At 37.4% G+C, this 12200-nt stretch overlaps 1 protein-coding gene across 2 annotated transcripts in view; it reads right to left on the reverse strand.

Annotated features, from left to right (window-relative positions):
* TBC1D23 (TBC1 domain family member 23) overlaps nucleotides 1-12200 on the reverse strand; it is a 55573-nt gene that overhangs the window by 11261 nt on the left and 32112 nt on the right. For both annotated transcript variants that reach the window (XM_020916716.2, XM_020916717.2), the window contains exons 10-14: nucleotides 11726-11818; nucleotides 9075-9245; nucleotides 7090-7132; nucleotides 4869-4978; nucleotides 3-142 (exon numbers count right to left, since the gene is read on the reverse strand). In XM_020916716.2, the coding sequence (XP_020772375.2) occupies nucleotides 3-142; nucleotides 4869-4978; nucleotides 7090-7132; nucleotides 9075-9245; nucleotides 11726-11818 (557 nt within the window). The remainder of the gene's footprint in view (nucleotides 1-2; nucleotides 143-4868; nucleotides 4979-7089; nucleotides 7133-9074; nucleotides 9246-11725; nucleotides 11819-12200) is intronic.

Here is a 12200-nt window from a genome sequence, read left to right on the forward strand (position 1 = left end):
ACCGGTCCACAGGAGTTGATGTATTCTCAATAAAGCTGATAACTTTTTCCCTGACATTAACAGATTTTGTCTTCAAAGCAACAGTCATTTTATTAACTAATGATTTCATTCCTCTATCATTTGAACCATTAGAAGATTCACCCTAGGGGAGGGAAAAAAAAGAACTTACTGATGAATTAACTGCTCTCCAAATGACTAGCAAGACACACTACTGCTGAAGGCTATCTCGATGTTATGCACTGAACTGGGTGCACCTCTTACCACAAAATCATATTTCAAAGTCCTAGTTACCCAGTATACCTCAGAAAATGACTGCAGGTGGAGACAGGGCCGTTAAAGAGTAAATTAAGGTTAAATGAGGTCATGTAATAGTTAGGCCTGATCCAAAATGACAGACGTCCTTACAGGATGAAGGAGAGACAGGGACTCACAAGCCCAGAAAAAAGTCCACGTCATCTGCAAGCCAAAGACAGGTGCTTCTGGAGAAATGAAACCTGTCAGCCTTTGATCCCAGACCTCCAGCCTCCAGGACAACGAGGAAATAAATTTATGTTGTTTAAGTCACCTCATCGATTGTATTTTGTTAAGGCAACCCGAGCAGACTGACACGGGGGGAACCATTTTAGGAATCGGAGGTAGAAATGAAAAGTGAGGATATGTATCACACACATAAACGTGTGGAACCTGAAAGTGCCTTTTATTCAGTAAGAAATAGAATTATTGACCTCTTCTTAACTCAAGTAACTCTACAAAAATAAGTAAAATTACCGAGTATCATTCATATAGCTAAATTTTGAAACATTTAATCTTTGTAAATTTTTGCTGTTTAAGACATTATTACTTAGGTCTCTATTTCTCAAGAAAAGTCATCTTTCTGTACCCAGTGTAACGGATCTGCGTGTAATTCCTGAATCGTATACAGCTGTTCGCTTACATCCTACAGCAGCGGCTCCCAGTCCTTTGGGCACCAGGACCCAGCTTCGTCCACAGACGGGGGCTGGGGAACAGTCCAGGCGCTAAGGAACGTGGCAGACGAAGCTGCTTCGCCGGCTCGCCTGCCCGCCACTCACCTCCTGCTGTGCTGGGCCGTGGGTTCTAATAGGCCTTGCACCTCTGCCCTACAGGCAAGTTGGTAGCAGATGTCAGAAGTTTAAACATTTGCCTATCTTCTGCCCATTAATTCTTCTTCAGGATTTATGGGAAAGAAATAATCAGAAAATGCCCTAGGATTTAGTCACTAAACTACTTTTTTAAAAGTTTAGAAAACAAGCATTTAAAAATGCTAGACTTTTCTGGTAAGCGGCCTGAGCTGACCCCTAAAAACGGTGCGCTATTCACTCGACCCAGAAAACCCCACAAAGTCATGCAAATCAAGAGGTTCAAATCTTCGTGTTCACTTTAAGAACACTCGTGAGACTGCCCAGGCCATAAAGGGCATGCATATCCAAAAAGCCACCAAGTATCTGAGGGATGTCACTTTAAAGAAGCAGTGTGCACCATTCCGTCGTTACAACGGTGGAGTTGATAAGTGTGCACAGGCCTAACAGTGGGCTGGACGCAGGGTCGGTGGCCCAAAAAGAGTGCTGAATTTTTACTACACGTGCTCAAAAATGCAGAGAATAATGCTAAACTTAAGGGCTTAGATATAGATTCTCTGGTCATTGAGTACACCCAAGTGAACAAAGCCCCCAAGATGCGGCGCAGGACTTACAGAGCTCACGGTCGGATCAACCCGTACATGAGCTCTCCCTGCCACGTTGAGATGAGGCTTAGTGACAAAGAACAGACTGTTCCTAAACCAGGAGAGGAGGTTGCACAGAAGAAAAAGATATCCCGGAAGAAACTGAAGAAACAAAAACTTATGGCCTGGGAATAAATACCGCAGAAAATAAATGCAAATAAAAGTAAAAATAAATAAATAAATAAAAATGCTAGAAAATGCTCAAACATTCAGTGAAAAAGCAGAAAATAAACCTATTTGTACACTCTGAGCACTACTTTTAAAATATAACACTACAAAAAATGCATTATAAAAGATGTGAAGAAAATATTTCAAAATATGAACAGTTGTTATCCATGGTTAGGTAACAATTAATTTTGCTTTCTTTATATTTTTAATATTTACAAATGATGCTACAATGAAATGTATTATTTTTATTTTTAAAACAAATCATTCATTAAAATGTATTATTTCTACTTTTAAAACAAGTAAGTCATTAACTAAAATGCTATTTTATTTTTAAAACAAGTAAGGTATTAAATAACATAAAAATCATGTTTCCATTTTCATATCCAACTTCAAAACCAAATTATACTGACCATGTAATTCTTTGGTACTTTAGAAGATAACACATCTTTAAGAGTTTCTTTAATAGCCTCAATCATTGCTTTTCAAATCTGAAGATAAAAACTTCAATAGAGAGACTATCCAATGCTGTGGGTGGGAATATAAATTAGAATGATGTTTTTTGCAGGGCAATTTGATAATAATGCAGAATTCTAAGGATTTTGATATGTAATCTTTTGATCAAGTTATTTCACTTCTAGGACAAAATAATCATGTCATATGCAAATATTAGTACAAAAATTAATAGTAGTGTACACAACAGAAAAAGACTGGAAGCAATGTAAATATTCAATAAGGGACTAACAAAACAAATTATAATATATCCATAGTATTTAGATATTAAAAATGAAAACAGCAAATATTTATTAAATAAATGGTGAGCCCTTAGATACCTAAAAGATCATGCTGAAAACCTAATTCTCAGAGGAGCTTTATCTCCACAATTTGACAATAACAAGAGTTGATTTACAAGGCTGAAGATAAGCCTCAATTCATCATCTAATGAGTTACAAAGTTTATCTGAGCCACCAGGGAAGGATACGTCAGTGAGAGGTACTCCACTTTACGTTCACTTGCACATTTAATCCTCATGTCATTATTGTGAAGACAGTTCTGGTATTATCACCCCTATCTGCACAGATGGAGAAATCAGAATGGAAATGATCTTGCTGGAGATCATGAAGAAAATAAGTCCCGGAGATAAAACCTGAGTATCCAGGTAAGTCTGACTGGTAAGCCCAGGACGGTACTAGAATTTTCCTTCTATTTCTGATTTAAAGAATGATCATCGGGTAGATGAGGACCATTACTTGTTAAGAAAACAATTTAATGACAGAGCCAGGCTTCAGCAATATGTGAACCGTGAACTTCCAGATATTCAAGCTAGATTTAGAAAAGGCAGAGGAACCAGAGATCAAATTGCCAACATCCGCTGGATCACCAAAAAAGCAGGAGAGTTCCAAAAAACCATCCATTTCTGCTTTATTGACTATGCCAAAGCCTCTGATTGTGTGGATCACAATAAACTGTGGAAAATTCTTTAAGAGATGGGAATACCAGGCCACCTGACCGGCCTCTTGAGAAACCTGTATGCAGGTCAGGAAGCAATAGTTAGAACTGGACGTGAACAACAGACTGGTTCCAAATAGGAAAAGGAATATGTCAAGGCTGTATGTATATTGTCACCCTGCTTATTTAATTTATATGCAGAGTACATCATGAGAAATGCTGGGCTGGAAAAAGCACAAGCTGGAATCAAGATTGCCAGGAGAAATATCAATAACCTCAGATATGCAGATGACACCACCCTTATGGCAGAAAGTGAAGAAGAACTAAAGAGCCTCTGGATGAAAAGTGAAAGAGGAGTGAAAAGGCTGGCTTAAAGCTCAACATTCAGAAAACTAAGATCATGGCATCTGGTCCCATTACTTCATGGCAAATAGATGGGGAAACAGTGGAAACAGTGGCTGACTTTATTTTGGGGGGCTCCAAAATCACTGCAGATGGTGATTGCAGCCATGAAATTAAAAGATGCTCACTCCTTGGAAGGAAAGTTGTGACCAACCTAGACAGCATGTTCAAAAGCAAAGACATTACTTTGCCAACAAAGGTCCGTCTAGTCAAGGCTATGGTTTTTCCAATAGTCATGTATGGATGTGAGAGTTGGACTATGAAGAAAGCTGAGCACCGAAGAATTGATGCTTTTGAACTGTGGTGTTGGAGAAAACTCTTGAGAGTCCCTTGGACTGCAAGGAGATCCAACCAGTTCATCCTAAAGGAAATCATTCCTGAGTGTTCACTGGAGGGACTGATGTTCAAGCTGAAACTGCAATACTCTGGCCACCTGATACGAAGAGCTGACTCATTTGAAAAGACCCCGATGCTGGGAAAGATTGAAGGCAGGAGGAGAAGGTGATGACAGAGGATGAGATGGTTGGATGGCATCGCTGACTCAATGGACAAGACTTTGGGTAAACTCCGGGAGTTGGTGATGGACAGGGTGGCCTGGCGTGCTGCAATCCATGCCTTCGCAGAGTCGGACACGACTGAGCAACTGAACTGAACTGAATGCAGATGATACAAAATACAGAAAACACACAAAAGACTTATTGCCCAAATATTTCCAAAGCAGAACAGAATGGATTTACCCTCACTATTCTCCTGGGACAAACTAATTGGGAGAGTCTGAGAATCAACTCACTTTAAAGTCCAGGTTAGTCACAGGACTCAGAATTATCTCCGTTGATATTTAAGCAGAAGTAGAAAATTGTCACTAAGTGATACCAAGCTGCAGCTGGGGAGGGAGAAGTCTGAATTCAGCAAGGAGACCACCAGAACTCCTGACTAGTTTAAATATGCAGGTCTGCTCCTGTGATTTCATTAACCTCACAATAATATGCTTCCTTAGTGTATGTGTTTGAAATATTTTGACTCCATTTCTGTTACGGTGAGTATTTGGATGTTTATCATCCTTTCTGAGCATTCATCCAAATCTGGTGACATATTCTACATACACACTTACATCCACAGAAGAATTGATGCTGCTCCTTGAGCCTGAGGTGCTAGCAATCCAATGGCCATATCCGTTTTCTGGTCCCTCCACATTGATGTCTGCCAGGTGCTGCTGCAGTGCTTAAAGATAAAGAGGAGAAAGGAAAAGAAAATCCTGACATATAAACCCCCCTCAGAAAGATTCAATACTAGGGAAGTATGATAAACACGCCAGATATGACTTAGCAACTGAACAACAACAGAAGCAGAACAAAAAAGATCCAAGGGCACAATCGCAGGTATTTCTTTCACAGCACCTCTGTAAAGAATAAAAGATGCCAGGCTACAGAAAGTTTTCCTTTCCCTCCTCTTCCTTCTAAAGCCCTCTCTCTACACACACATGACTTTTCTTAACTGGCCCTAAGGGTGACAGTAACCACGTACACAGGTTTGATGTCTTCCTCTTTGGAAGGCAATCTTTCAAGTGTTAATGAATAATTTTACCAACATTCTAATGATATGAAGGATCAATGGAAAACCTATGATGCCTTTTGTTTGCCGTAAGAAGAATCAGTTAATCCTTCCAAGTAATAAAGAAGCAGTCTTAGGCACTAACTGCTATGGAAAGCGAGATTGTTCTTGAAAAAGAAATAATTCATAGTTTAAAAAGATTTTCCTAAAACCTAGCCTATCTGTGCTATATAAAAGAATGCTTTTCAGACACTTTTGAGAATAACAACCAAGTTTTGCATTATGCTGTCAGAACTTCCAATAAATAACACTAGGACTTAGGACAATACTTGCTTAACACCAGTACTTATTAAAATAAGCCCTTATTTTCTATCACTCTGGGTATGAGCCTCAAAGGTAGTTAGTTATCAGGCCATGATACAAAGTATCTCCATGATAGGAGATAAAAATTCTTGCTAATATCAGCAAAGACCAAGTTGAAATAAACCCTAACCTATCAAAACTTCTAATTTATAACATAAGATCATATTAAGGCAGAACTTAAGCCTGATAAGACTTTATGATTCAAACTCAGGATTCTACTGCCTCCAACAAATATTAATTTGATTTTACTATTAATTTTCCTAGTAATTACAGATTCAATATTTTTATATCTCTTTTACTAATGAAAGGCTATCTTTTAATTAAAATATATTTGACATACAACACTGTGTAAGTTTAAGGTGTACAAAATGTTGATCTGATACATTTATATACTGTAGCAACAGGTGCCCCTCTATCATGTCACACAAGTACCAGTTCGTTTTTTGTGGAGCAAATAATTAAGATCTAGTTTCTCTGCACAAGTTTGGTGATTATAATACAATATTGCTGTCCACATTCACTATATTATGCATGAAGTACTCCAGGACTTATTTACCTACTAGTTGCAAGTCTGTACCCTTAAGTAACAGAATTTGTTAAAAAAAAAAAAAAAAAAAAAGACAGTGTCTATTTAGACTCTTAGTACCCTGACCTACTCCTTCATAAATTCTCAAATATTTGCTGTAGCGATTCTGTCATTTTTCTATCCTGAATTACCAGATTATCTGCAGTTGAAAACAACTGCTTATTTCTTATTCCATTCAGTCAATGTTTTTCCATCAGCTAATACTTTCAAGTAATTAAAAAATGAGAACAAAACAAAAAAGCAAACAGTAAGAAGAGTTTACAGTGAAAAATACCCCTCCTACTCTTGTCTCCCAGTCTTAACTACCCCTCCTTCTCCATAAAAAAAAATCATGTGGGCAGTTTTTCACTCATCTTTACAAAAATATTGTTTACAAATTCAAGCTAATTGGGGCTTGTATTTGTAAATACAAGCTGGTGGCTCAGACAGTAAAGAATCCACCTGCAATGCAGGAGACCTGGGTTGGCTCCCTGGCTTGGGAAGATCCCCTGGAGGAGGGCATGGCAACCCACTCCAGTAATCTTGCCTGGAGAAACCCATAGACAGAGGAACATGGTGGGCGACAGTCCATGGGGGCTGCAAAGAGTCGGACACGACTAAGCACAGCACAAGACATCCATTTTAACAGTCTTCTGAATATTCCCTCATTGCAATTGCCTGCTATATTTGTCTTTATCTATCTGTCCTGCTGGCCTTGCCTTTTCTGAAAACAGTGAATGACTGAAAAGAAAGTGTACCCAATAACTAATTTGGTCACTCCAAATCAGCTCCAGTGATCATATAATTTCCTCTGAAAAGTAGGGTCAAAGGAATTAATAAATTAAAATCTTACCCATAAATCCTCCACTGGCAATGCTCACGTATTCTTTGTTTTTCTAAAGTGGAAAATAAAATTTAAATTACTTCAAAATGCAACTCAATTAAAATTTCTTATAGTTCTATAAGCATTGACAAATGTAATAAAAGGTTATATACTAAACTTCTGGATATTTTTTTACATTTTAGACTTCGGCAGGGAGAAGTACACACATTTACCTTGTATACTGTAAGATCTGGTGCCTACAGAGGAACAAGGGGACAACTTCGTGGCTACTAAGGAGACTGTACTACAGTCCCAGCGGTGCAAGAAGTCAAACCAAAATCAGCTACACTGTATGTTCAGATCTAATGAAAATGGCTTAAAAACTTTCAAAAATATTTTGGGTTCTTTATTAAAAAGGAAATACAAAAGCAAGTAACAGCTAATTATGAAGAAATGACAGAATGTCAACATTTTACAAACTATTAAAAAGTAATGAATCTAAGTAATGAGAAAAGACACAAGAAAGGTATCTGGGCAGTATTTACTGCCTGAGGAAGTACACACTATCCAAGACTTCCTGTCGCCCCACCCTCAAAAATCATCTAACAAGACTCTAGGTCTAATCACTAGCTTACAGGAAACACCAGGGATAGAACCTGATAAACAACACAGTGTGAATGCAATCAGTAAAATCCAGATTGTGGGAAACTATAAGACAAAGTAACCAGTTTTTCCAAAGATATAGATGTAAGGAAAAAAAAATCGGAAACAGAACCAATAAAAAGAGACGTAAAAGATATTAACCAAGTGCAATGTCTTGTTTTAGATATTGAGAAAATTAGGAAACTTGAATACTCATTAGATTTTTTATAATCAAGTGTAATAGTTATAATGTGATTATATCTCTACAAAGAATTTACAATTGAATTCTCCCTACTTTTGAATTTGTTTGAAATTTTCCACATTAAAAATTGGGGAGGGGGAGGGATTTCTAAAACCACATCAAGAATCAAATTATTAAAAGAAGTCCACAATATTCCAAATTCTTGCCATCTGACACCCTTTGTAATACATAGCTTGTTTCAGAGCATTTTTAGAACAGATCAATTAAACTTATAAGAAAAATGAATTTGAGTCCTTATTTCTGTTATTCTGTTTAAAGTACTAAAATATCTTTACTCCAGTAAAGCATAAAATTATCTTATAATCCCTCTCCCAAATACTTTGTTCCCTTTCTGATTTTGTGTTTCAAGGGTTGTCCTTTCGACTAATTTTCTCAAACCAGATTCCCACTGAAGTGGATACAAATTGAGTGGCCCGTGTCTCCTGTCTTCCTGATGCCATAGTTCAGGGTCACCCAAAATGAGGACTTTAATATATAAACTCCAAGGAATAACTAATAAACAACTATCTTTATAAAGAAAGAGCTGTCACTGAGGGAGGCTTTGTATAAAAGGTAGATGGACAGGGTGCATGAAATCAGTGATACAAATTAGTTGTGCTAAAGACAACATTGAAACACAAAAAGGAAAGTTGGTTAAGTGTAGACATGTACATTTATGTTTATTCGATTTCAAAGTGAAGATATTAAAATGAATTATATAGCAACTGTAAAAAGTATTAAGGCATGAATAGGCACAGAGAACAAACAAAAGAATAATCCAGAAATGGACCCTGACGCATTGAAGAATTCAGTCTGTTAAAGAGGTGGTATTTCAAATTGATAGCACAACTGGTTAGCTATTTGGGGAATTTTCTTTTTTTATTCCTACCTCATTTCTTACAGAAAAATAATTCTAGATGGTCCAGAAGATTTAAATATAAAAAATAAATCATAAAAGCATGTGAGAAAAAAATGAGGAAGAAGACTTCTTGGCAAGACACAAAACCAATAAAGTGTTTAAAAAAAAAAAGATAAATTTAACAAGGCAGACAACAGCACAAAATTGTCTAGGAGAATTTCTTAAGGGTGACAGCGAAAACCAAGGAAAAACTGAAGTGACCTGTCAGCATACCTGTAGAAAGTGCGCAAGGACCATGTTCATATACATGTCTTCTTCCTCTCTGCCACTGCCCATGAAACAGAGGTGCTCCCCACCAGCGATGGAGCCAGACTCAATGGACTGCTTCTGTGCCTCCAGCAGGGATTTCACAGACTGTGCAAACTCGGATGGATTCTGGAGCATCTGGACAATTAAAAAAAATTTACTGTGGCAAGCTTGTGTTTTTTATATATCTGCAAAACTTGAAATATTTTCCCGGGGGGCTGGGGAGAGAACAATGTTTATATTCCCTCCATTTAAAAAAAAAAAAAAAGGCTTTTTTTTTTTGGCCACGCTACACAGCTTGTGGGATCTTAGTTACCTGACCAGAGACTGAACCCAGGCAGTGAAAGCTCTTAAGTCTTAACCACTGAATAGCCAGGGAATTCCCAAAATAAAGGCTCTTATAAATAAAATCCCCAGATAAAAGAAATGTGTATAAATGTATCTATAATACATCAGAAAACAAAAGCTGCCAATTCATGGAAAGATTAAATTATGCAAAAAAAAAACCAAAACAAACAAACAGAAAAAAATGGCTTTGCTGTTTGTTTTATAAGTTTCAGTGTCTTTAGGGTATCATGACAAGAAAAGTTTAACAATGAGTGGAAGGGTCAATGACAAAAACAATTCATTGAAACAAGCTATATTTTTTAGTCTCTACTTACGTGGCAAACCATGTTATTTCTTAGAGGACAGTTAGAAATAGTGGAAGCATTTATCAGAACTTATTCTAGGTACCAGAGATATGACGATGAAAAAATTCATTTCTTACCCTCAAGAAAATAAGCTTGCCAATAAATACAAAAATTTGTTAAAACTGTTTTAATAAAAAGCACAGTGAAAATCCAAAACAAAAATGGACAAACCACAGAAAAGCACTTTATAATAAAAAATATACAAATTAACAGCACACTCAAAAACATATGTGCAACATCACTAGTAATGACCACTGTTTTCCACCCACCACTCTTGTAAGATAGAAAATTAGTGATGTCCAATAATGCTTACGTATAAAACAATCATTCTCACTTACAGTTGTAAAGTATAAGTTGCTACAGCCTCTTTAAAAGGGCAATATGGCAGACTCTAGTAACAATTCTATATACCCATATTCTGTATGCCCACATTCTAGTCTATATTCTATAACTCTTACCCCAACAATTTTACTCTTAGGAGTGTATTTTACAGAAATATTTGCACAAGTCCACAAATGTTAACTACATTAAGTACATGTTAACTACAGCATTGTTTTATTACAAGAAAACTGAAAACATTCTAAATGTACATCAGTCAGGTGATAAACTGTGGTATATCTGTATCATGGACTGCCATACAGCCATTAAAAGGAATGTACTAAAATGAAAAGATCTCCTAAGAAACTGTTAAGTGAAAAATCAAGTGGGCAAAAAAAAGTGAATAAGAAATATGTAAATATATGTTAAAGGTCTGGATGATTAAACAAGCTGACAATAATTGTTAACGCTTGAGATACTCCCTGAGCTTTTTAAGAATAATCAAAGTTATTCACAAATGACTTGAATAATAAGCATAAAAGATGGACCCTAGGTCCTCCAGGGCTTCCGAGGTGGCTCAGAGGTAAAACGCCTGTCTGCCAAGCAGGAGACATGGGTTTGACTTCTGGGTAGGGAAGATTCCTTGGAGAAGGAAATGGCAACCGGCTCCAGCATTCTTGCCTGGGAAATCCCAGGGAAGGATAAGCCTGGCAGGTTACAGTCCATGGGGTCACAGAAGAGTCGGACATGACCTAGCAGCTAAACAACAACACATCTAAGTCCTCCAAGATGAAAGAAGGATGAGAAAGGCACAGAATTTACACTCAGGATGCACACAAGCTAGAATCACCTTCTTCACCTATAGCACCCAAACTCTCTGGGCTGTTTTACCTCCATTTTCCAGGAGCTTCCTCCTGACGCCACTGAGACCCTTCCACATGCCCTTTCAACCTCAGCGTCAACTTTTTCAGGTAAGTTAGGGACAAAGTTACTCCTCTTACTGTCCTCCCCATTCCTGAGGCTCTAAAAACCCCCGAAGAGCTTAAATGATGTCAGTCCCAGTCTTACCAAATGCTCTTAGCATCTCTGACAATAATTATCTACTTCATCTATTCCTTCAATCCAAGTGATCCTAGGACAGTAACTTTAACAACTGAGGCCCTATATGCCAGAGACTACCCTTATTACATATTACTTTATTATCTGCACAAGTACTCATGATAGAAGGAGGCTTACAGTAAAAACTTTTGGACTAACTACCCAATCATAGCAAGAGCTAATATTCACAGAGTACTTACTAAGTGCAAGGCACTGTGCTGAGTGCTGCACGAGGCAGCTCACAGTAAGAAGTTTAGAATCTACTGACATAACAATGGCAAGCAAGAGTAAGCCATGCCTAACAAGGCTCTCATCCACCCTTTATGATGCCAAGGGGGTGTCCGTGGTTAAAAGGAAACCTGAGAGCAACACCTGAATAAGGGCAGAGACTCCCTCTTTAAGCAGAAAGAAAAGCATCCCCAAATCTGGTACACGTATATTTATTCATGGATTAAAGGAAAAAACCCACTTCCCCTTATTTTTCAAGTGTTGAATCACATCTGTACTAACCAGATCTGAGTCGAGATGGAAAGCAGTCGATAAATGCCCAGCATTATACTGCTCTGCAGGGCGGCAGTCCACCACGAAGAACCGGACTCCTTCCTAAAAGGGAAACATTTGACTTAATAAAATTTGCCAGGAGCAGCACATTTTACACAGTATAATATTGATGATTAACCAAAAAGGGGGGAACAAATGGATTAAAAAATGGATCTCACATATAGTTAGGAAGTCCCATACCGTACAGACTCAAGAAAATATCCTCAAGATCTTAAAAGAGTTGTATTCATTTTAAACAGTAGTTAAAACAGTTTGTATATACTATCCTTGATAAAAAGTCTTAAAATATATAGCAGGAAGAATGTTAGCTTGGGCTATAAAACTAACTTGAATTTACTAACGTAATGTGCATCATGTTAAACACTTTCAAAAACACTATACATAAACACAGATGTAGATACAATTCCTCTTTCTGAAAACAAGC

Source organism: Odocoileus virginianus, chromosome 25 (assembly GCF_023699985.2).
Source record: "Odocoileus virginianus isolate 20LAN1187 ecotype Illinois chromosome 25, Ovbor_1.2, whole genome shotgun sequence".
NCBI lineage: Eukaryota > Metazoa > Chordata > Mammalia > Artiodactyla > Cervidae > Odocoileus > Odocoileus virginianus.